The sequence below is a fragment of the Ornithorhynchus anatinus genome, chromosome 7 (genome assembly GCF_004115215.2).
Source record: "Ornithorhynchus anatinus isolate Pmale09 chromosome 7, mOrnAna1.pri.v4, whole genome shotgun sequence".
In the NCBI taxonomy this organism is placed as follows: domain Eukaryota; kingdom Metazoa; phylum Chordata; class Mammalia; order Monotremata; family Ornithorhynchidae; genus Ornithorhynchus; species Ornithorhynchus anatinus.
Genome location: NC_041734.1, coordinates 29,744,105 through 29,770,708, shown reverse-complemented (window position 1 = coordinate 29,770,708; position 26,604 = coordinate 29,744,105). Strand labels below are relative to the sequence as shown.

The window sequence follows — 26,604 nt, the reverse complement described above, 5'->3', positions numbered from 1 at the left end:
GTTTGCTCTTGGGAACATACAGAAAAGTAGAAGACAGGAAACTGCCTTCAAAATTATAATCTAATAGGGAAGAAAGGCAGAAAAAGATTATATGCAAAGATTGGCTAAAGAAAGCATATATGGAAATGGAATTTAATTCAGAGCATGACTAAATTTGCAATAAAAGGGGGAAAACAATAAATTCCATACTCCTTCCAGAAAAATGATAAAATATCCAGATGGAGAAATTCACCAGGAGAAAAAATCCCTGGGACTTAAAGCAGCATAGACCAGGTATAAAGGGAAAAAAGGAACAAGCTAGCAAGGGACCCATATTGCCTGAGCTTTCCTCTCCTCATCTCCACTGGGTTACTGAAAGTGCAGGGAAGTGCCTTTTGGGAAGTTTTGATTAGGAAAATTAGTGCTCTTTCTTTTTTATTCTTGGCCCTTTTGTTTATTAAAGAATAAACTGCATCATCCCAGTCTCCTTGTTATAATAATGGTTGATGCTAAAGCATCTTTCTCATATATAAAGATTTTTCTTTCATCAGAATAGACTTTAATTTTTGTGGCAAGCTCAATCAGTCAATGGAATTTATTGAGACCTTAGTGTGTACAGAACAATGGACTAAGCACTTGATTAGGATTAGGAAATCAGTATATTTGAAAACTTTTCCATGCTCCCTCAGCCCAGAGATGCCAATGGGATCTAGGAAATATGTCTACTTGTAGACCAAAAAAAATGATGTGTTTCAGCCTATGGCTATTTGGGTATAAATGCTAATAAGTAGCAGGTGGCCCACCAAATTGGATATTCTCTGTAAGAGCTGTCTATAGTCACAAAAAGGAATCATCTGCATGATATTATTCTGGTTCCATTTGGAATTAGTATCCTAGGGAGTGTATTGTATTGTATTCTAATTGCATTTCCCTTAAGTATCACCCCAGGATATAAATAAAGTAAAAGTATAGGTTGTTGATGGGCAGACTCAGCAATTTTTGGATTCCAAACCAAAATATCACCATATGACTTTCTGATATATAATATCAGTTCACTAACCTTGATCTGTATAGGACATATGCATTTCAAGAATGTCTTAATTTGACAGCTGAAAAATTTCATTCCTTGATAAAGCATAGTTAATGTGGATAGTTCTATGAAAAGCCTTCAGAAATTAAAATACATATATATGTACATATTCTTTGAGTTCCTGAAGAGATCATTCATGTGGAAAATTTTTAGAATGCTGGGATTAAAGATGTGATTGAAGCAACATGGCCTTGTGGAAAGAGCTCAGGATTGGAAGTCAGACGACCTGGGTTTTAATCCCAGTTTTGTCATTTGTTTGTTGTATATGACCTAGGTCAAGTCAGTTAACTTCTCTGTGATTCAGTTTCCTCCTTTGCAAAATGAGAATTCAATACCTCTTCTCCTTTGTAATTAGATTGCAAGCCCCTTGTGGGAGCTGATTATCTGTCCCAGCACTTAGTACAAGGGTTGGCACATTATTGCTAAATAAATATCACTATTATTATTATTACAAATCATCTAATTTACCAAATGTAGCATTTTAAATGTCCTCTTGATCTTACATGGACCATATCTTTAAAAAGCAGTTATAGATAACTGTACCTAGTCCAGAGTACACTGTTAATTTGGTTTTCTGGAATGTTATCCCTATATTTCAGATGAAAAGATACAAAAACAATGTGATATAGTGTGAGGATACAATATTTAACATGCTTATTAATAGCATCACACCATCTATAGCATTTTACATTCCCTGATTGAAGGGGTTTAAAGTTTCATTTAAAGCTATAAGAAATGGTCAAATAGAATACCATCTATCTTTAAAGAAACTCTCACCACATGAAAGACATCTACTTCCAAACACAATAGGAACAGAAGATGGTTAGGTCATGAGAATGTGTTTGATGTCAGAACTATTTAGAAGTCAAAGGAGAGAGTGGTCAGAGGAGATAAGAGCTAGGATCATTCTTGGCCAAAAGGTCGAGTAACAGAAGACAGTGATTAAAACAGTGACAAAGCCTTGATACATGAAAAAGATACAGGATTTGGAGACCTGTAATTAGAAGTGGAAAAATAAAAGTGGATGTTGGAATCTGAGAGCTGGAATCGAAGGATAATTCTAGAGAGCATCGTAATTGGAATGACATTGCAACATCTAAGAGAAGACTAGTGTAGGCCCATGGAGGGGAAAATAATGATTAAAAAAAAACATAAAATGGAATGTGCATTCTAGCAATTAAAAAAAAATAACTCCTTTGTCCTGGCCATGATTACATTTTATGAGTTTTTCTCCTTCATTCAGTGATATTTACTGAGAGGACACTGTGTGCCAAGCACTGTACTAAGTGCCTGGGAGAATTGGTGGGCAAGTTCCCTCCCCACAAGGAGCTTAAAGTCTAGAGGGGGAGATATACATTAACATAAATTACGGATGTGAACATAAGTGCTCTGTAACTGAAAGTGGGGTGAATAGCAAGTACTTAAAAGGACATCTTCCTAGAGGTATCAATCTAGATGCAAATTCCCACACCAGGCCCAGACCCCGCCCCCCATTTCTTTTTGCTATTAGAGGGGACAACACAAGATAGAATTTGGTTCATCTTGTATTTATGCTTTTCTCAGGTAAGTATAGGAGTAAGACAGTGTCTAGGTTTGTTTATTGGAAACTCTTTGAAGGAGTTTCCTACATCTATCATTTTTTTAATGAGGTTGTTCATCAAGAAACATGAGAAAACCAAAGCAATTTGCATAATAAAGTAGAACAATTTGAGTGAGGCCTTAAAAAGAATCAGCATCCATCAAAAAGCTTAACTGCACTATTCAATAACATTGATCAAATTGGGAAAGAAAAAGCAGAACTTAACCCATTGATTCCAAAGTTTGTCCTTCTCTGGGAGTTTACTTTCATATTTTTTTTTAAATTCAGGACTGACTCGAATAAGAAAAGCTAATGAAAGAAACATAGGCTACAGCCCTTAAAACACAAATCAGAATTGAGTTGAATTTAGGAAGATAATTAGATGGAAAAATTCTGCCCTGACAGATCCTCCAACTCAAAGAGCTCTGATATTATCTACATTAACAAAGCCACAGCAGACTAGCAGTGATCGGGATTATGGACTGCAGACACTGAGACAAAGATATGTAGTTAATAAATTTAGGTTAGAAATGAATTTCTTGAGAACAAATGACTTGGTTTGAAAAATATACTGCTTCCTTTAAAGGTACACTGGAAAACTTTTAAGCCACAAGGTGGGAGTTCAGAATCCTGTGCTTTTCTAATCCTGTGCTTTTCTTGTTACAGTGAGAAATAGTACTATAATAGTAAATAAGAGACTGAAAATGACACATTGTGACCACTTTTAGATGTTGGTGGTACTCTTGGCACTCAGCAACAAAATCTAAACTCAATTTATGGCTTATAAAACATGAAAGTGGTTGGGAATTTATTTTTCATTTTCTTTCATTTATAGTTTTAAAACTATATCTTTCAAGTCTATTCAGCTTGTCTCCCCAGAAGCTCCTTTTGAAAATCAACAGGTTTTAGTCCTCTTGTCAAGCCACATCAGCGAGATAAAAGGGAAAACCCTAGCTCTCTAAAGTCACAATCTCTAGGTTGGCAGACCTGAAACACAATCCTAAAATTCTCATTGGAAAAAATTCTTTGGATTCTAGGTTGATTGGTGAAAGACTGACCGGGTAATGCAGGTGTGCCTTTTTTCTGGTGTCTTACTTCTTCCTTGAACTATCTCCTTTTCTGGGACACATTAAAAGATCCAATTATCCTTATTCCCACTCAGAAGCTTCAGTGGCACCACAGTTCATCAGAAAAAAATACCCCAAAAGAGAGAGAAGGCAGGAAATTATCACAGAACAAGGCTGGTTAACATTTATGTCACAATGGAAACCAATCCAATTTTAACTGCAATTCCTTTTTGATGGAAGGACTAGACTTGGAATTAGGTAAGAGAAAGGAGGATCCATTGGCAAATGGAGAGACCTCATTTATTTGGTAATATAGCCATTGATACATTGGTGAAGACACTAAAAGGCTTGGGTGAATGTTTAGTTGGTTTTCTCTGAGTGATCTTGTACATGGTAAAATGAATGACTGCAATAAGGTCTTTTTAAACGCTGGTGTTTTGTCTTCTGACAACATATGAATGTGCAAACGTTAATCTGCGGGGAGAAAAGGGGCTAATTTTAGATTTGTTCCTAGCCCTCTCCATGTGAATGGTGTCGCTGTGAACCCAGCAATGAAGTTCACTGTGTTGTCGCAGACTGCGCAGTTCCTGAATGTGTCAACCCAGTCTATGAACCAGAACAGTGTTGTCCTGTCTGCAAAAATGGTAAGAGCGCCCTGTTTTAGCTTTCAAAGAGGGGTTAACATAGACATTGTAAATACCGCATTTTACCCACCATCCACCCAAAGCCACTTAAGCAAGGACTTGAGTGATTAGTTTTATGTCACTGTGAATCCTAAATAAGAATTGAGGTCAAATCAGAGGGAAATCTTCACTGATTGACCTGGGATGTGAATTATGATTAAATTATTGCCCTGTGGGATTGGGAATGTAGAGCCATCTATTTGCTTAGTAATAGATTGCTTTGCAATCACCTTTATTTCTCTTTGGTGAATGATGGTTGGTCTTTAGAGACATCAAGATAGTCCACTTTGTTCCATGGGCTGGGAGAGCAAAGTGAAGTTTAAATGTCTGGAGACTTTCTTTGGTATAATTATAAGATATTGAATTGGTATCAATCATATGAAATCATTTGCTTTAAAGGAAACTAGAAAGTTAATCTCATTTACCTCAAATTTCCTTTTTCTGATAGTTATCTAAGCAAGTCCAGCAGTTCTGGAATGTCAGGGCTCTAGCTAGAAGAATTTGACTACTACCAACTTTTAACTACAAATAACTTTTGACAATGTATTTCCAGGGTAAAAGTTTTAATCAGTTGGAATCAGAGGCACTTGATGAAGTGCCAACCCACTGACCAAAGTGATTTTCTAAGGCTTCTTCTGTTCGGGGAAATTTACAACCAGCTTTAGGGCACACCCACCTCACCTCTTATTGAAGGAGGTGCTTACTACAAATGGAATAGGCATGCTCAGTCTGTCAGTCAGTCAATCATTTGCATTTACTGAGTGCTTACTGTGTGCAAAGCATTGTACTGAATGCTTGGGAGAGTATAATACAACAATACATCCCCTGAGCAGAATGAGTTTGCTCAATGAATGTTATGTCTTACTGGCATTTCCACAAATCAGAATAGAAAACATTTTGTCATGCAAAAAGCTCTAGCCAAGGCTTGCTGTCATCTGGATAGATGATAAATTAAAGGTTTTACCAAAAGTTATCAATATTTACTAGGAAGAGAAGTAACATTCTATTTGGAGGTGACAATGTGAAGACTTCATTGGATAAAGGCAGCCAGCTGCTCTTGGCCCACTGCTTCCCCAACCCTACTATTTTCTCTTTGATCAACTATATCTGGGTCTCTATGCATCAGGAAAGGAGTGAAGATCTAGAGATTTAAATTGTTTGGTGGGTCCTCAAATGTCATTAGCCCTGGGACTTTGTCATTCATCTTGTATCCCCTAGATTCATGTATCCCCTAGAGTGTAAGTTCCTCTTGGTCAGGGAGCATGTCACTTTATTATTCTGTACTTCCCAAACACTTATGTAGTACACCACCCCAAGCAGATATGCAATATTTGCTGCTACTGCAGCTAAGTGCAAAAAATGCACCCTTCCCACAGGACTAATGTTTTACACACAGTGGACACAAAATATGCTAAGAGGAATGGTAGAGAAAACACCAAAGAGAAAATTAATGTAAAGGCAAATTAAGGCAAAAAAGTCTCAGAGAACATTGCAATGAAAATCCAATTGTGAATAATTCTGATTTATGAATACAATGAAAAATCAATTGACTTTAAGTTGCATTATAACTCCACAACATTATTACATTTTTTTAAAATTTCATAGCTCACCTGCCTGCATAACTGTTGATGGCCTTAGCCAGCAAATAATTGTCTTTTAATATATTGAAATTGATTTTTCAGTCTTCCTTGATTATGACTTGCCAAGAGAAGGTTGCTCTCTAGCTGTCCAAATCTCATCCTGCCACACTTGACCCAAAGAGTTATACAGGTCAATGCCATTCCTTCAGTCTGCCTTCTTTTTAATAATAGCCAAAAGAGAGATTGGAGATTTATTCTGATCATCCCAAGAAATAATATTGTTATAGGAGCCCCAGGACAAGAGGATATAGATTGAAGGTGGCAGATTCTAAACAAACATAAGGAAACACTTCTTCACATAGAGGGTAGTAAGCATAAGGAAAAAACAAAACCCTAGGAGATTATGCAGGTCAAGTAGTACATTTAAGGGTTGGGGGTTTGGAGGGGGTGGTGCTTGAATAAATTCATGGACCAATGGTACAAAATGGATTATCAGAGGATGTTAGAGGTATAAAGAGAAAAGTTGGAGATGGTAGGTATTTCATAATAATTTGAATGTCAAAGATGGCAATGATGCATTTCCTCCACCATTAAAGGCAAATTACAGTGATGTCTGGACCATTGGCCTGATTGAAGAAAGGCATCATTCATCTTCCTATGTTATTGTTTCTTAAAGTCACTCTCCAGTGCACTGTTAAGCAATAGAATCTTCTTGTATATTCCACAGATTGTTAACAGGAAGCAATCAATCAGTTGTATTTATAGAGAGCTTACTGTAAGTACAGTACTTTAGAGCTTGGGAGAGTACAGTACAACAGAGTTGTAGACACATTTTCTACCCACAGTCAACTTAAAGTCTAGAACCTGTAAGAGAGCAGAAATCTTGGATTATATTCCTTTTCTTTCCCATCTAATTAGTTAATGTAAATTTTAATGATGGTAGCTTTAGTTATTATAGTGCAGTTTTACCTGAAGATGAAAGGATTCAGTAACTGAAATTCTCTAGTCAAGGCAAGATTAGAAATGAGTATCCCAAGATGGAAATGAATGCCCCAAGATCACATCTCTAGCTTCTGAACTTCCTCCACTCCAAGGACTGTCAGCTGTTAGCAACATGCCTTCTCTGAAATCTTTAATTTGCCTGAGGTGATTAAAATCAAATGAAAGTATGACCTATTCTTGGCCAAGTTTTTTTTTTTCCTTATGCAGTTGACTTCACCTATGCAATAAAATTTTAATTTCAACTTATTCAAAGGCAATGGTGGCCAAAGGTTTGTGTCTAAGGCCCTTAAATTTCAGAAACCCTTTCATATATTAAATATCAAAGTTTCCAATTTCCTCATAGCCAATTGTTCTTTACCTTTTACAAATCGCTCTTTCCACCATCTATAAAATAGAGCTCTGCTCTGGACAAAGTCTGTCCTTGACTGAACTAGTAGGCTTAAATCAGCTTGGTTCAAATCCAATTGATATGACCCATAGGCCAGGTTGAAGTCTGTCAGTTGGTCTTGGTCTATCCATGGCTGTAAGACAAAGAACTGCCATTTTTTTTCCAAGCCCTTCCACATATCCTATCCTGGATTTCTCCCGACTTACTTTGAAACCCATAAATCCCTACAGGAAAAATGGGAGCACACCAAAGTACTACTATGGAAAGCCAGTTCTGAAATTAAAATGGATGCCATTTTCAAATGATAAACTTCCCATTTTCAATGTTGTATAGTCATGGCCAAATTCAACCAGTACTTCTGTGGACTGGTGGTCTAGTGGAAAGATCGTGATGGGCCTAAGAGTTGGAGGATCTAGATTCTAATCCTGGCCCTGACATTGGTTTGCTGTGTGACCTTGGTCAAGTCACTTGACTTCTCTGTGCCTCAATTACCTTATCAGAAAAATGGAAATTAAATCTTCTTCCCTCCAATTTAGACTGTGAGCCCCATCTGGGACAAGGACAGTAGTCAACTGATGATTTTGTATCTACTCCAGTGCCTATGACAGTGCTTGACATATAGTAAGTGTTTAAAGAACCCCAATATTTTTTCTTAAATGGCAACATCCCTACATTTAAACTTTCAGCATAGTAACTAGATGTCCATTACATTTCAAAGCGGATGTTCTTGTTAGGGTTCTTTTTTCTGATGAGGAAACATGACACAAATTTCTGGCTTGTGATCACTGAAAAATACCACTTTTCCCAATCATCTCTGATAATAGGGGATAGATTGACATGAATGAAGAAAAACCCTGGTTAACCAAAAATCTTGTTTAGTCAATAATATAAGCACACCTCTATCTTCCCCAAAGACTTGAGTCAGTTTCTATCAGTGCTAAAACTAACCAGATTGAGTTTCATCTCTTTACCTTTACTCTGACCATCCACTATGGAGGACTGAGATGGCCAAAACATGTCAATAGAAGAAGAGAAGCACGTCTAGGATATTCTACAAACTGTAGCAATGACTGCTGTCTAATGTCTGATGTCTAAGGCTGTCTGATTAGCATTAAAATAAACTTTCAAGAGGTCAGTAGGGTTTTATGTGAACCTCCTGAAGATTCCCACAAGGGCAATAAATCAGAAATCAGAAAAATTCTATTTTTCTTTCTCATACCCACCCCTGGGAGCCCCTAGAGGTATATTTGGTAGCATTGTGTTTCCCTTGTAATTCAGGAAATACAATTCAGGAAAGAACTTTTCAGATCAGCTTGCCTAAGGTTTCAATTTAGTAAAGAGAACAAAACTTTGCTGAAAAATTGCATAAATATACAAAGAAAGGAACCTCATATTATTATGAAACAGAAAAAAAGTTTGAAAATACAAAAAATCCAAAGTTTGTGGACAAATTGAAATTTTTTTCCTACTCTTTTTTTTATTATTATTTGTAGCCTTACAAATAACATATGTTCAGAGGTTGTTATTAGTATTTTGTGTTGTAGCTTTATCCCACAAATTCATTAAAAATCCAATGTACTATTAAAAATATTCACATTTTCTCCTAAACTTCAAGTTCCTAAGAATTAAAAAAGGCTTTTCATTCATTTTACACAAAGCAGAGTAATTAAAATTTTATGCTTCTACTTGGGATTGTGTATTTATGAATTTCAGATTTTGTATATGTTTCACATCACTTGGGAACATTAAGGAGACAGCAGTAGCAATACAGTCAAACACTTTAGATTACTTTCTGGCGATTGTTCCAATTTCAATTTCCATACTGGTTCTTGGAAAGGTTCAGGCTAAAAGAACATACTATAGAAAGTTTCACTGATTCTGAAATTTAGGTTCCAGATGAGTGCAGTCAATATGCATTTCTTCTTTTTTTGTTTTTGTTTTAATATTTGTTCAGTGCTTACTATATGCCAGGCATTGTACTAAGGTCTGGGGTAGAAACAAGGTCATCAAGTTGGACACAGTCCCTGTCCCACAAAAGGCTCTCAGTCTTAATCCCCATTTTACAGTTGAGGTAACTGAGACACAGAAAAGTTATTTGTCCAAGATTACCCAGTAGACAAGGGAAGGAGCTGGGATTAGAATCCAGATCATTCTGACTCAGTCCCATGGTCTAGTCACTGTATCATGCTGCTGATCAAAATGTAGTAATTAAAAATGGTAACTTTCATCCACCACAAATATCAATATGTTTCATTTTTTTGTATGGCCCTTGTGAATAGAAGTGAATTTTTATATATTTTTAAATCCATGGGTTTCCTACTAATCTACTTGAAAATGAAGTTTTGGTTTATTTTATACTGTTAACCTAAATGTACATAAGTAAGCTTCAGGCTAATTATTTGCCAGTTTTACCTGCTCCCTATCTAACAGAAAAAGGGACCCACTGAACTCTGGGAAGGAGAAAGATTAAGAAATTTTATTCTTCAATTCGGGCCTTTTCCTCATTCCTTCATATGTGGGTGAATATTATCTTTTCTAAGTTCTAAAGAGAGCAAATTTTGTAGGCCCCAAAAGGACATTTTGCCACCTGGTTAACTCTGTGGACATTGCATTAACTTCAATCACTCACTGGTACATACTGAGCACTGACTGTGTGCAGCACACTGTACTAAGCACTTGGGAGAGTACAATGTCATAAAGAGTTATCTGCTTAGTAAATTACTGCATCAGTGCCTCGAAAGCTGTCTGAAAGAATTCATCCCTCTTCCCCCAATGCCTGCTTCACTTCCTGAGAGTAACAGATGTTTGGAAAGCCCGACTCAATTACATTAACTAACTAGAGTCAGTCACAACGCTGCAGGGGGCTGTTTGTATGTCTCCCCAGAATTGACTGTGGTTGATTTCTCCTCTGAAACAGGCCTAGCTACAGCTATTAGCTCTCTTCTGAGCTCCTAGTCATTGGGTAGAATTTTATCAATTCTCAGTGCGGTTGGTGATGCAGAGATTAAACTGCTGTAAATGATCATCATTCCGGAAGGAGTGCATGCTACTGCTCGGTGTTGACGTGGGCTTCCCCATGGTGGGTGGACTGCCTAGTGATGCTTTATGTGTCCCCCATGGTCTAATGTGGGACTTTGTAGTCTAGAGGAAACCCCGAATGAAGTCAGTGGGACTCTTTGATCACCTCATACAATTGAATAATTTCTACTTTCTATCCCTATCATGCGAAATCCCCATTTGTCATGGTGCCTATTTACTTAGTTGGCAGCATGAATGATTTGGCGATATAGGCCACCTTCCTCTCCATAGGCTAATGCAAATTCTCTTTCCTTATATGAACGTTTTCATATTTGAATATGTTAAATGATAAATAGCTACTGAGTCAGACTATTCTGCTCCCAATTTAGCAGATCATATGATTCTGATCTCTTATGTAGATAAGAGATCAATATTTCAAAAATCCAACCTTGTACAAACTAGTCAAACCTGAGGAAAGAGATTTCCAACATTCCAACATCTATTGAATGTTTGATCTCTTTGTCTTATTAATAGAAGGTTGGGGAAACAATGCTTCAGGTAAAGGGCAAGGCAAAACCTTGCTCTACCCATTCCTTGACCTTCCCCATGTGTCTAAAGAACACCAAATTACAGTCATTGGAAATGGGAGAATCTTGGCTTATCTTTAAAACCATTTGCACCATTAAAGGCTTTATGCTTTAATAATAATGTTGGTAGCTGTTGAACACTGAACTCCATATTAAGCACTCTGTTAAATGCTAGGAAAGGTACATATTAAGCAGACAGTGCATAGAAGTAGCATAGCCTAGTAAATAGAGCACAGTCCTGGGAGTCAGAAGGACTTGGGTTCTAATCCCAGTTCCACTGCTTTTCTGCTGTGTGACCTTGGGCAATCCACTTTACTGCTATGTTCCTTAGTTACCTCATATGTAAAATGGGAATTGAGACTGTGAGCCCCATGTGGGACAGGGACGGGGTCCAACCTGATTAGCTTCAATCTACTCCAGCGCTTAGAAGAGTGCTTGACACAAAATAAGTGCTTAACAAATATCATCATTATTATTATTACTATTAAGAGGTATTGAAAGACAATACCTTCACTCCATATTACAGATAAGGAAACTGAGGCCCGAAGAGCTGAAGTGACTTTGCCAAGGTCACTAAGCAGAGCTAGGACTAAAACATAGCCCTACTAATTCCCTGTCCTATACACTTTCCACGAGGCAAGACTGCCTCCCTTCAAAAGAAGTATATATAATTTGGAAATTAGCAAATGATCAGGTATTATTTGTAGCAAAAAATAAATTGATTGTACCATTCAAAATGATGAAAGGACCATTAGCCACTGTGTTTCTGAGAATTCCATTGAGTCAGTTTGGTTCTTAGAAAATAATACCTCTTGTAGTTCTGAGGAGACTTACTGAGGCTTTTATAGAAGATGTTGGGACATGATTGATGGAAAATTCTTTTTAAATCCTGCCATCTCCCCAATCACTTCCTTTGTTTAAATCAAATTTTCCAAGGATCGTTTGTCATTGTCTGAATGGATGCCAACCAGAGTTGGTCAAAATTAAAGGAGAAGCAGAATTACCACCTTATTTTATCAAGTCATCAGTTCCTCTTCAAAGTAGAAGAAATGAAAATGGGAGAAAAATTCTGGCTTTATTTTGCCTGCACTGGGATATGGGATCAGAGGGGATTAAGAAGCAGCCTGCCTTTTTTTAAATCATGCAAAAAACTCATGTGCAAGAGAACTAAATCAATAACTTGCCTTCAATCTTGCTGAAAGTCTGAGTTTTTACGTGCAATTGTAAGGAAGTACTGCAAAAGCTAACTTGCTGTGTTTATAATAGAATGGATCTTTCATACCTTCAGATGTTTGTCGACCTAAGCAGTGGATTGAGGCTGTGTGAAAAAGGTTGCCATGTCAGATAATCAGCATGGGAAGCTTCTTTGTCTCAAAATGACATGAAGTTTTAAGGGTCGAAGAGGGTTAAGGAATTAAATAAGAACTTGAGTGAAAGATTTAAATCCCGGGACCTAAGGTAACTGAAAAGAAAATAGATAATAAAAGCTTTTCCTCAGCAGCGCTGGCTCCATGATCCCGCACAAATATCTAAAATCCAAAAGTGTGATATCAATGAACTCTTCATTTACCTATGGGAGTTTGGAAATTACAGAACTTGCTTCTGGCATAGAGATTTCCTCAGTTCTGGCCTAAATGTAGCCTAAGAACTTCAGAAGGCAAATTCTTAGATGTTTGGTTTCTAAAGGGACAGTGATGTGAAGCACAGTCACCTGAGTGTATAATGAAGAGGCAAACTATACCCAGGCACATTCCGAAAAAGCTTTCCTCCTGCAATGCACAGAGAAACAGATCTTTCTAAACCTGATCCTAGAAACATCAAAAAAACTCTCCCAGCTCCTTTTCCCCTCCCACTTCCCCACATTCAACATATGGTGCAAGGTCATGGGTAGTCTTTATCCCCTTGGACATCATTAATAATAATAATAATAATGTTGGTATTTGTTAAGCGCTTACTATGTGCCGAGCACTGTTCTAAGTGCTGGGGAAGACACAGGGGAATCAGGATGTCCCACGTGTCGCTCACAGTCTTAATCCCCATTTTACAGATGAGGTAACTGAGGCACAGAGAAGTGAAGTGACTTGGCCACAGTCACACAGCTGACAAGTGGCAGAGCTGGGATTCGAACTCATGACCTCTGACTCCAAAGCCTGTGCTCTTTCCACTGAGCCACGCTGCTTCTCCATTCACCCCACCTTGGCAACAGTGGAGATTCATATAGTCTCCACTATCGCCTACGTCACTGGTTACCTCTGTATTTCTGAGGGATTTGGTTGCCTTTCACTTTTTTCGGCTTCTGTTTTCATCACCTGCATTTTTCTCTGTCTCGGTTTCCTCATCTGTTAATGGAGGTAAGATGCCTGTTGTCCCTACTTTATAGAATGTGAGTTCAAGTGGTACTATTAATCTCTGACCTGCATATCTTTTATCTAGTCCAGGGCTTAGCACAGTTGTTGGCATCCATCATTATATTCCATCATTACTTTCATTACTGAGCCTGAGGCTTTGGAACTTTAAACATCTGCAATGATGAAGCTCCGCCTCTACCCCTCCATCCACATACCCTCTACCACCACTTCCACACACTACTCAACCCTACTGATTGTTCACTCCATATTAGCCCCATTCTCCTGTGAGATCTCCTGTGAGATTTGGACTTTTATTTGACTTCATCATCAGCAATCAATCAGTGCTATTCATTGAGCACTACGTACAGAGCACTGGTCTAAGTGCTTCGGATAGCCCCACTACAACAGAGGTGGTAACCCTCTTTTCTCTCCTCTCCAACTCTGAATTGCCAATCTCCACTAATCACCTAATTTGCCACTTTACTTAGAATTCCTCACCCCCCCTTCACCTACCCTTTGCCTTCAGAGACCAACTCCTTCCGATCCAATCCATTATGACCCACTTGGACTCCACCATCTTGCCCTACCCTTGACACTAGAGTCTCTGTCATCAGTACTGTTCTTTCTATCAAGGTCAGCTCCCTGGTCTGCTCTCCCTTCAGTAACCTTCACCACCAATCCCCAACCCTGGGGCCCTATCACATTTGGCTTCCTCTGCTCCAGCACCAGAGCCCACAAGCTTTCTTGAGCAAAATACAGAATCCAGTCCGATACTGTCACCCTGTCCTGTCCTTCTGCTCAACACCACTACTTTTCTTCCCTCACTCACCCACTTACCCACAGCCTCTACCAACTACTCTGGACCTTTAACATCATCTTGAAGCCTCCAATGTCTCCACCTTATCTGTCTCTAATCCCTGATAACTTTCACAACTGCTTTACTAACAAAATAGACTCCCTCAGCTATGAACTCTTCAACTTCTAGCCTCACTTCTCTAAATAGCATCCTCTTTCTCTACTTTCCCTGATAATTTTACAGAGGGGGCCTCCCACCTGCTCTCAAAATACCTGGATCCCATCCCATCTCAGCTTATAAAAATGATTTCATTCAGTCATTCATTCATTCTGTTGTATTTATTGAGTGCTTACTGTGTGCAGAGCACTTTATTCAGTGCTTGGGAGAGTACAGAACAACAATAAGCAGACATGTTCCCTGCCCACAACAAGATTCTAGTCTAGAGAGGGAGACACACCTTCAATAAATAAATTACAGAAATGTACATGAGTGCTGTGGGGCTGGGAGGGGGGATGAATAAAAGGGAGCAAGTCAGAGTGACACAAAAGGGAATGCGAGACAAGGAAAGGAGGGCTTATTCAGAGAAGACCTCCTTCACCTCCCTTTACCTCCTTCTTTCCACTGCTTTCTTTTATATCTCTTTCTCTGGGGCCTTTCCCTCTCTCTTCAAATATACTCTAAGTTATCCTGTACTAAAAAATCATTCTCCAAATTCCACCACAACTTCCAGTTATTACCCCATTTCCCTGGTCCCTTTCCTGGCCAACTCCTTGAATGGATTGTATCGATCAGTCAAGCAATGATATTTTACTGCTTACTGTGTGCAGAGCACTGTACTAACAGGGCTCAGTGGAAAGAGCATGGGCATAGGAATCAGAGGTCATGGGTTCTAATCCCAGCTCTGCCACCTGTCAGCTGTGAGACTTTGGGCAAGTCACTTAACTTCTTGGTGCCTCAGTTACCTCATCTGTAAAATAAGGATTAAGACTGTGAGCTTAACTTGGGACAACCTGATTACCCTGTATCTGCCCCAGCACTAAAAACAGTGTTCGGCACTTAGTAAGCACTTAACAAATATCAACATTATTATTATTATTATTACTATGGGCTTGGAAGAATACAGCACAGTACAGGTGACTGACATGATCTCTGCCCAACTGGGGCTTACAGCCCGGAGAAGGCAGACATTAAGTTAAATTACAGATAGAAGAAATAGAAATAGTATTCATTCATTCAATCATATTTATTGAGTTCTTTCTGTGTGCAGAGCACTGTGCTAAGCACTTAGCACTATACTAAGTGCTTAGTAGTAGTATAGTGGTTCAGTGGAAAGAGCGCGGGCTTGGGAGTCAGAGGTCACGGGTTCTAATTCCGCTCTGCCGCTAGTCAGCTATGTGACCTTGGGTGAGTCACTTTACTTCTCTGTGCTTCAGTTACCTCATCTGTCAAATGGGGATTAAAAAGCTGTGAGCCCCACGTGCGACAACCTGATCACCTTGTATCCCCCAGCGCTTAGAACAGTGCTTTGCACATAGTAAGCGCTTAACAAATACCAAAATATTTTAGTAATAGTATTTATTGAGTGCTTTCAGTGTGCAAAGCACTGAACTAAGCACAGGGAGAGAATACATAAGAGGGAATTAGACTCAGTCCCTGTCCCTCAAAGGACTCACAATCTAAATCTAGGAGTCACTGTTCCTTCTCTCAAAGAGCTTTCAGTCTGCTGTGTGCAGAATGCTATACTACGTGCTTGGGAGAGTTCAATAGAGCTAGTAAACATGAGTACTCCCCTCACGGAGCTTACAGTTTACTGTGTGCACAGTACTGTACTAAGCCCTTGGAAGAGATCAATCAGTCATATTTATTGAGTGCTTACTATATTTTGGGTACTGTAAAAAGAGTTGGTAGACATGTTCCCAGCCCATAGTGAGCTCATAGTCTAGAGAGAGAGAGAGAGACATTAATTTAAATAAATGAATCATGCTTAGGTAAATCTGTGCTGTGGATCTGAGAGAGGGGTGAATAAAGGGTAAAATCCAAATGCAAGGAAGTGGTGGAGTGTAAAGATAAGTACTTAAGTGCTTAGTGGGTACAGATCCAAGTTCCTAGTCAGTGCAAGGGAAGGGAGGTGGATAGGGGAAATGAGGAAATAGTCAAAGGAAGGAAGCTTGGAGAAGTTGTGATTTTAGGAGATTTTTGAAGTGTGGTGTTCTGTTGGATATGAATAGGGAGGGAATTCCAGGCCAGAGGGAGGATGGGGGAAAGGGGTCAACAGTAAGACAGAGAAGTTGGAGGTACAGCATGTAGGCTGGCACTTAGAGGAGGTGAAATGTGTGGGTTGAGTTGTAATATCAGCAAGATAAGAGAGGAAGGGGAGAGTTGATGGAGTGCCTTAAACCCGAGGGTAATCAATCAGTCAGTAGAATTTACTGAGCATTTACTTGGTGCAGAACACTGTACTAAGCACTTGGTAGAGTATGATATGACAGAGTTTGTAGACAGGTTTCCTGCTCACAATAAATTTACAGTCCACATGGTTAGGAGTTTCTGTTTGATGCAGAGATAGATGGTACACCTTTGCAGGTTTTTGAGGAGGGTATACATCCACTGCCTTCTTCACTTCCACTCCCCTTTCTTCTTGACTTACTGTATTCTTCTCTTGGCCTCCTTGTCACCACTGAGATTGCACTCTCCCAAGTCACTGATACCACCTCATCAACAACAGTGATTATTTCCTACTTCAGGAAACGGAATCTCACCCTTTCTTCACTGACACAGTGTTCTCCTGCTTCTCTTCCTATCCCTCTGAACTCTCCTTCTCAATCTCTTTCACTGCCTCTTTTTCTACCTCCCATCTTCTGACTGTGGGAGTTCTTCAGGACTCTGCTTTGATTCCCTTATTTTAGTCACTCTTCACTGACTCCTTCAGGGAGCTCATCCACCTTCACATCTTCATAGTATTTATTGAGCCTTAATCTGGATGGGGCACAGTACTAGGTACTCGGAGGAGTACATTAGAGCTAGGAGTTGTGATCTCTGCCCTCAAGGATCTTTCAGACTACTGGAGGAGAAAGTATGTACCATCTACAAATGGTTGACTCTCAAATCCACTTTACCCTTCCCACCCTCTTCAGTTATATAATCTCACATTTCCTCTTGCCTTCAGTTCTCTACAGATCTCTAGACTATAAGCCCGTTGTGGGTAGGGAATGTGTCTACTAGCTCTGTTATATTGTACTCTCCCAAGCACTTAGTACAGTGTTCTGCACACAGTAAGCATTCAGTAAATATGATTGATTGAATCCCATATCCTTGGGACTATCTTTGATTCCTCTCTCTTTCAACTTCCAAAGTAAGTCTGTCACCAGTTTTCCTGCCACAACATTTCCAGAATCTGCCCTCTCCTCTGTATCCAACTATCTCCATGTTGGGCCAGGAATTTATCATACACCAAATCAACTCCTGCCTTAGCCTCCTTGCAAACCTCCCTGCCTCCAGTCTCTCCGCTGTCCAAAGCATACTTCACTCTGCTGTCAGGTCATTTTTTTAAAGCATCATTCCGTGTGTGTCTACCCACTAATGAAAAATCTCCACTAGTTCTTTAATTATTAAACATCATTTTACTCCCTCATTCAGTCTGTTGCTAATCCCCACTCATTCTTTCTCTACCCAGCCACCAACCTGTATCAAACTTTCATAACCTCCTGCTTAGGTTACTGTACCAATCGGATGACTGTAAGCTGTAAATTCATTAATAATGATGGTATTTGTTAAGTGCTTATTATGTGCAAAGCACTGTTCTAAGTGCTGAGGGGAATACAAGGTGATCAGGTTGTCCCACGTGGGGCTCACAGTCTTAATCCCCATTTTACAGATGAGGTAACTGAGGCACAGAGAAGTGAAGTGACTTGCCCAAAGTCACACAGCTGACAAGCGCCAAATCCGGGATTAGAATCCACAACTTTTGACTCCCAAGCCCGTGCTCTTTCCACTGAGCCACACTGCTTCTCCAAGTTCCTTGTGGGCAGGGAACATGTCTACCAACACTTTTGTTTTATACTCTCCCAAATGCTTAATACAGTGCTCCGCACACAGTAAGTGCCCAACAGATACCACCGATTGATTGACTAAACTTAACTGGCAAAGAGAGGTAGAGTATCTCCTGTTTTGCTCGGTGGTGCCTCTGAGCAGGAGCCTCAGAGTGCTGCTGAAAAAAATCTAGATATCAGACTGACCTTGTCCACCTCAACTTTATCCTTGCATACTCTAACTCTGCCCTCTCCTCTGCTCAGCAAATTTATTTCTCCATCCTTATTGGCACCCATGACTATTGCCCTCACCAATTGTTCCAGACATTTAACTCCCTCCTCAAAACCCCTGCTCCCCACCTCCCCATCCCTTGCCCCTAATGGCCTGGTTACCTGCTTTATTGAGAAAATTGAAGCTATCAGGTGTGATGTCCCTAAATCCTCTCCTGCTCTTCTCCAGACCCTCTCTACTCCTGCCCCCTTTTCAACTCTCCCATCCTTCCCAGCAGTATCTCAAGGAGATCTCCTGCCTTCTCTCAAAATCCACCCTCTGCACTTGCACATCCAACCACATCCCTTCACACCTGATCAAAACACTTGCTCCTTCCTTTCTTCCCTCCCTAACCACCATTTTCAACTGTTTGCTCTCCAGTGGCCTCCTTTCCAATGCTTTCAAACATGCTTATGTCTCCGGTACCCTAAGAAATCCCTTCCTTGACCCCACAGCTCCCTCCAGTTATCACCCATCTCTCTCCTACCACTCATCTCCAGACTCCTTGAGCAAGTTGTCTACACCCACTTTCTCAAGTTCCTGTCCCACAGTTCTCTCCTTGAGCCCCTCCAGTCTGGTTTCCCTCCCCTTCACATCACAGAAACCTCCCTCTAAAAAGTCACTAGTGATCTCTTTCTTGTAAAATCCAAAGGCCGCTACTACATCTTAATCCTCCTTGACTTCTCAGCTGCCTTTGACACTGTCATCCATCCTATTTTCCTGGAAACATTAGCCAACCTCGGCTTCACTGATACTCCCTTCTCCTTGTTCTTCTATCTCTGCTGATTCTCAGTCTCTTTTGCAGGCTCCTCCTCTGCCTCCCACCCCCTAACTGTGAGTGTCCCTCAAGGTTCAGTTCTGGGTCCCCTTCTATTCTTCATCTTCACCCAATCCCCTTAGAGAACTCATTCGGACCCATGGCTTCACCTACCACTTCTTTGTGGATGATTCCCAAATCTGCATCTCCAGCCCTGATCTCTCTCCTTCTCTGCAGTCTCACATTTCCTCCTGTCTTCATGACATCTCTACTTGGTTGTCCTCCCGTCACCTCAAAATTAACATGTTAAAAACAGAACACATCTTCCCTCCCAAACCCTGTCCTCCATATGACTTTCCCATCACTGTAGACAGCACCTCTATCCTTCCTGTCTCACAAGCCTGTAACCTTAGGGTTATCCTTGACTCCTCCCTCTCATTCAACCCACATATTCAATCTATCACTAAATCCTGTCAGTTCAACCTTCACAGCATCACTGAAATCTGCCCTTTCTTCTCCATTCAAACTGCTATCACATTAATCCAAGCATTTATCCTATCCCTCCTTGATTACTGTTTCAGCCTCCTTGCTGATCTGTCTCCTGTCTCTCCCCACTCCAGTCCATATTTCACTCTGCTGTCAGGATCATTTTTCTACAGAAATGTTCAGTGCATGTTTCCCCACTCCTCAAGAACCTCCAGTGGTTGCCCATCCGCCTCCACATCAAGCAAAAACTCCTCACCATTGGCTTTAAAACTCTCAATCACCTTGCCCCCTCCTACCTCCCCTCACTACTCTCCTGATATAATCCAGCCCACACACTTTGTTCCTCTAATGCCAACTTACTCACTGTACTTCAATCTCATCTCTTGCTGCCGACCTCTCACCCACATCCTACCTCTAGCCTGGAGCACCCTCCCTTTTCATATCTGACAAACCATTACTTTCCCCATCTTCACAACCTTATTTAAGGCACAACTCACTGACTAAGCCCTCATTTCCGCTTTTCCCATTCCCTCTGCTTTTCTCTGCCTTCTTCCCCTTTTTCACCCACCCTCCCTGCCCCCCAGCCCCATAGCACTTATGTGCATATCCATAATTTATTTATTTATATTAATGTCTGCTCCCCCCTATAGACTGTAATCTTGTTGGGGACAGGGAATGCGTCATTTATATTATATTGTACTCTCCCAATCACTTAGTACAGTGCTCTGCACACAGAAAATGCTCAGTAAATGTGATTGATTGTTTACAAGGAGTTGGTTAGGGAAAGACACTAGGCCAGAAAGGCTAACAATATGTATGAAATTCCCCAACCACACACATACACCCACACAGGAAACACAATAAACTCTCATAAACAGATTCACCCATTTGGAGACACATAAATCTATATGAATGACTGTATACAAAGACACCCCTACATAGAACTGGGTACTCATAAATAAGATGTCCGTTTTAAGTATGCACTCTTTTTTACGGTATTTGTTAAGTACTTATTACATGCCAGACACTATACTAACACCTGGAGTAGGTAAAATTTAATCTGTTTAGACATAGTCCATGTCCCACATGGGGCTTACATTCTTAATCCCCATTTTACAGATGAAGCAACTGAGGCACAGAGAAGTTAAGTGACTTGCTCGTCATCACACAAAAAGTGGGTGGCAGAGCCAGAACTAGAACCCAGGTCCTTCTGGCTCCCAGGCCTATGCTCAATCTACTAGGCCATACTTCTCTTCTTAAATACTCAACGAATATCACCAAATTTGGTACATTGAGACGCTATTGCCTCATTTTCCATTATTTACATCTCCCAAGACTTATTTGCTTTGAATTAGAATATGTTCCAGAATCTTCAAAAAAAAATAGGAAATCCATTATATGCCTTATGCTGTAATGATGAATGTAACTAAATGTGTTTAATCTTTATTAAAATAATTTGAAGCATAACATCACAATATTAAATACCTGAGTTGTGATATGATTTGAGTTTTAACTGGAAGCCATAAAAATTGAAGATTCTTTTCTGACAATAGTAGGGAGTTTTCAACTTTTTTCAAATTGATTGATCTTAAATTTCTTCAACTTCTTTTCTTCCTAAAGTCCACTATGATAAGCTAATTTCTTAACACCTCTGTCTTTTGAATCTCTATCAGGATTATCTCATTCAATCATTTTCAAACTTTCCTTTGCTTTCTTGAAAATGGATGCAAGTCTTTAATCTGAAAATCAGCTGGTGGTGGAGAAATCATAATTTCCTTTTTATCTATTTGTGGAATCTCTCAGCAATGCACTGGATCATCAGAGTTCAATGAGGTATTCACTGGAAAACAGTATTAAATATTGTGGAAAGGTGGCATAATAAGATGCTCTTGAGTGGAACATGGTAGCTGAGTTCCAATTCTCACAGGCATTAGGTAGATTAGGTACTCTAAGTTGCCTGGATACTAAAGACACACTATTTTATCTTCAGTTTGGTGAGAATCCTGATGCTATGTCAAGCACCACATTCTCCCTTTGAGCCTCCTATAAAACATATTAGCTTTCTGGATTTGGTATTCTAGTTTTTTGTCTCTTCTTGCGTCGTTAGGCAATTATCCAGACAACAGAACTGAGTAAGAGATTTTAGCACTGAGTCACTGATGTTGGTAGTGCATAGTGCTTGCCAGGTGAGGACAGGTACAAAGTTTTGGTCGCCTTCTAATCAGTCCATATCATTTTACTGGTTCCGAGAGCCCATCTTGGATTGGATCTTGGTAATGGCATCCTCAGAATGGGGTAGTCATCTTGAGTGGTTAGGTGGATCCAGACAAGAAAGACAATGAAATGATCAGCATAGTTCTGTACAGGAAGGCTTCGGCTTTCAAACATCCCACTTAGGGCAAACGGCACTTTAAACATCTCTGAATTTACACCCCATTTCATTTGTGTGACATCAGATCTGACTTGACCACATCCAGCTCATAAAGTACTTGTTATGTAACCCTGTACCCTCTACCCTCACGGCTTTCCTGTCCTCCTTCTCATTGCTCATCCTCCTGTCTCACCATCTCCAGAGTCACCCCCTCTGCTTGAGGTCACTGTCGCTGCCACTGCTGACCCATTTTGGTATTACCGAGTGAGCGACTGGAGCTGGGTGATAATGATGATGATGGCATTTGTTAAGCACTTACTATTTGTCAAGCTCAGTTCTAGATGTTGGAGTAGACACAAGCTAATCAGGTTGAACACAGTCCCTGCCCCACACGGGGCTCAAATTTTTAACCCCCTTATACAGAAGAGGTCACTGAGGCCCAGAGAAGTGAAGTGAGTTGCCCAAGGTCACCTAGCAGACAAGTGGCAGGGGCAGGATTAGAGACTGGGTCCTTCTGACACCCAGGCCCATGCTCTGTCCACTAGGCCAAGATGCTTCACAGCAGGGAGTGGCATGGGCCCCCGGGAGGGTGACCCCATGGCAGGAGCAGAGGTTGCTGCAGCTGTGTGGGTTGCTGTGCTGCCGTTTCCTTCCCTGCCGTTTCTGGTAATGACAGACGAGCAGCAGCAGTTGCAGGGCAACGAGTAGTTAGTTCCCTTCTCCCTCACTGCCCATCTTGGTCCACCATGGAGGGTGGGGGAGGGCCTCAAAGGGAGGCAGCAGCCATGGCAGAAGCTGGCAAAAGGTTCAGAATTCCACAGAAATTTTTACTTAAGATGAGATATTCTTTTCAAAGCTGGCTCACTCCTTCCCCTCCATCCCCTGCAGTTTACAAGCATTTATTCATTCATTCAATCATATTTATTGAGAGCTTATTATGTGCAGACCATTGTACGAAGCACTTGGAAAGTACAGTTCGGCAACAGAGACAATCCCCACCCAACAATGGGCTCAGGTTCTCCCCTTTTGCCTGGGCCCCTTCACTTCTCTTTCTCTGCACTGATCTCTATGCAGCTTGGGGCTCCCGTTCCCAACACGTTTCCCTCTCTACCTGTAGCAGCACTATTAATGGACACTGTTTTTAATGATCCCAAATTTAATGTGTAAACATGGTGCTTTGCTAGTGGCCATGACAACTTCCCAAGCCCCTCACTTCCCCCTTGCTAAATTCAAACATAACCCGAAATGAAGTCCATTCTTCATTTGTATCTTTCACTCTCTCTCACCCCCACACACACACACACACACACACACACACACACACACACACAAATGAAGCCAAAATAAAGAAAAGCAAGAATGAATGAATGAAAGAGACCCAGGTTGAAACACACGGAATCTTTTCTTCTCCTGGCTGCTGACATTAGAGCAGTTTTTTTCTTTTATTTACCTTTGCGTTTCCTTTCCCTGCCCTGATGCTCTAGCAGGAGTAGTACTTATATTTATTGAGCACCCACTGGGTTGTGGGCAGGGATTGTCTCTCTTTTTATTGCTTAATTGTGCTTTCCAAGTACAGTGCTCTGCACACAGTAAGTGCTCAATAATATGATTGAATGAATGAATGAATACTACACTAAGCAATTGGAAAAGTGCAAAACAAGTAAGTGCCAACCAAGAGTTTACATGCTAAAGGGATAAACAGACATAAAAGTATTTGGAAATAGAGTTATAGTGCTCTGAAAACAGTAAGCACTCAATAAATGTCATTTATTGAAGTAAAAGTACAATTGACTAGCATATATGTATGTATGAATATGTACAAATTAATATACACACATACGTATGCTATATGTTTATATAAATATAAAGATCCCTCCAGAGCTCAGGATGGGTATAAGTGCTGGAGCTGCATGATGAATCTGTATGACCTGAGGTGATGCGAATTAATTGGGAAAGGCTTAGTTTAGGAGGTGGGATTTTAGGAAGGCACTGAATGAGGGGATCTGAGGTCTGTTAGATGTGGAGAAGGAGGGAGTTCCAAAAGTAGAGAACAGCTTGAGCTAGGGAACGAAGGTGAGCGAGGTGAGACCAAGGTACAGTAAGAGGTTAGCTTGAGAGGAGCAAGGAGAGCAAGCTTGGGAATAGAGGGTGAAGACAGCAGATATGTTAAATTGTTGTTGTTAAGTGCTTACTATGTGCCAAGAACAGTGCTATGTGCTGGGGGTATATACAAGATTATCAGATTGGATGTAGTTCTTTCTAGCATGGGGCTCACAGTCTAAAGAGGATTTAATCCTCATTTTAGAGATGAAGTAACTGAGGCACAGAGAAAAAGTGACTTGCCCAAGTTCAACTAGGAGACAAGTGGCACAGCTGGGATTACAACCCAGGCGCTCTGACTCCCAGGCCAGTCTCTTTCCCCTCGGCCATGCAACAGGACGACTTGGTTTAAAGTCTTCAAGTCAGTGGTGTTCAATAAAAAGAGATCCATGAAGGCTGTAGAGAGTTTTGAGGAATGGGCGATGTGTGCTGGGAGACGCTCTAAGAAGACAATCCTTGCAGAAGGATGCAGTAGAAATTGGAGAGGGGAGACGGGAGGTAGGGAAGCCAGCCAAGAGCCTGATACTCTAGTCTAGCTATGATAGGACAAGATCTTAGGTCAGGGTGGAAGCAGTTTGGGTGGAGAAGAAGGGGCAGATCAGTCTATAGGAAAAAATGACAAGATTTATCAGTGCCCTATTCCTTCTAAAAGTCTCACCAAATCCCCTCCAAACTTTCAGGACCCTCTCCTAATCAAACCTCCACTATATGCCCATTTTTTACATAAACATAGTAAATTTTTAAAATGGTTTCAAAGTTATCATCTGTGTTTTAGATCATTTATAGGTAGAGGTAAGGTATAGATACAGTGCTGTACTCTTCTATGCTTAATAGACTATATTTTAAATTTTATAGGTAATTTTTACATCAATGATATTTATAGTTTCAAGTACATTAGTGTAGCTATATCAATTTCTTATTATTATCATTATTGTTATCATGTTTGTTAAGCACTTATTATGGGTTAGCCACTGTGCTAAGCTCTGGAGTAGATACAAGTACATCAAGTTGGTTGGACACAGTCCCTGTCACACATGGGGCTCATGTAAGTAAGAGGGAGAACAGATATATAATTCCCATTTTACATTTGAGGAAACTTAGGCACAGAGATCACCTTTCAAGGTCGCACCTGGAGAGTTTCCAGTACTCTACCAGTCTCGGCTGTGGGAGGAAGAGTCATACAGAGACCAGTCCATTCCATCCCATTCGTAGCTTGGGCAGTGGCTAGTGAGTGGAAGGCAACCTGCTAAAAGTCAAAACTCACCCATCCTGGGCAGCAGCGGCATGGGAAAGAGTCAAGGGTGGAGACTCGAGATTACTGCACAGAGGACAGCAATGGTAAACCACTTCTGGATTTTTACCAAGAAAACTATATGGATACACTATCAGAATGATTGCAGAAGGAGAATGGGGCATTCTGGGAGAGGTGTGTCCATGGTGTCGCTATGGGTTGGAAACAACTCTATGGCATAAGACAAGTTAAGACACTGTTCTAAGCTTTGGGGTAGATAAAATTTCATCAAGTTGAACACATTCTCTGTCCCACATGGGGCTCACAGTCTAAGTAAGAGGGAGAATAGATATATAATTCCCATTTTACATTTGAGGAACTTGAGGCACAGAGAAGTTAAGTGACTTCCCAAGGTCACACAGCAAGCAACTGGCAAGGTTCAGGATTAGAACCCAGGTTCTCTCTCTCCCAGGCCTATGCTCTACCCACTAAGCCATGCTACTTCTCTACCTGATTGAATACACAGTTATTGGTAATTTGGGTCTAGATAGGATTCCCAGTCATGGTTCAGGAACCAGTTTCCACCTCATTAATCCTTATGAAAAATTGAATACAATTTATGAAGAACCAATTGTGTGGTAAGTAAGCTCCTGTTGGGCAGGGAACACATCTACCATCTCCAATATATTGTACTCTCCCAAACAGTGTAGTGCTCTGCACAGTAAACAGTCAATAAATATGATTGAAAAGTCTAATCCTCCTTGACCTCTCTGCTGCCTTTGACACTGTCGACCATCCCCTCCTCCTCCATACCTTATCTCACCTTGGCTTCACAGACTCTGTCCTCTCCTGGTTCTCCTCTTACCTCTCTGGCCGGTCATTCTCGGTCTCTTTCGCCGGAGCCTCCTCCCCCTCCCATCCTTTAACTGTTGGAGTTCCTCAAGGGTCAGTTCTTGGCCCTCTTCTGTTCTCCATTTACACTCACTCCCTCGGTGAACTCATTCGCTCTCACGGCTTTGACTACCATCTCTACGCAGATGACACGCAGATCTACATCTCCGCCCCTGTCTTCTCCCCCTCCCTTCAGGCTCGCATCTCCTCCCGCCTCCAGGAAGTCTCCACCTGGATGTCGGCCCGCCACCTAAAACTCAACATGAGCAAGACTGAGCTCCTCATCTTCCCTCCCAAACCCGGTCCTCTCCCAGACTTCTCTATCACCGTCGATGGCACGACCATCCTTCCC

General features: G+C 40.7%; 1 protein-coding gene across 1 annotated transcript in view; it reads left to right on the top strand.

The window, feature by feature from the left end:
- VWC2L (von Willebrand factor C domain containing 2 like) overlaps positions 1–26,604 on the top strand; it is a 136,611-nt gene that overhangs the window by 18,777 nt on the left and 91,230 nt on the right. Inside the window, exon 3 of the mRNA XM_029068389.2 lies at positions 4,230–4,359. Within this exon, the coding sequence (XP_028924222.1) occupies positions 4,230–4,359 (130 nt within the window). The remainder of the gene's footprint in view (positions 1–4,229; positions 4,360–26,604) is intronic.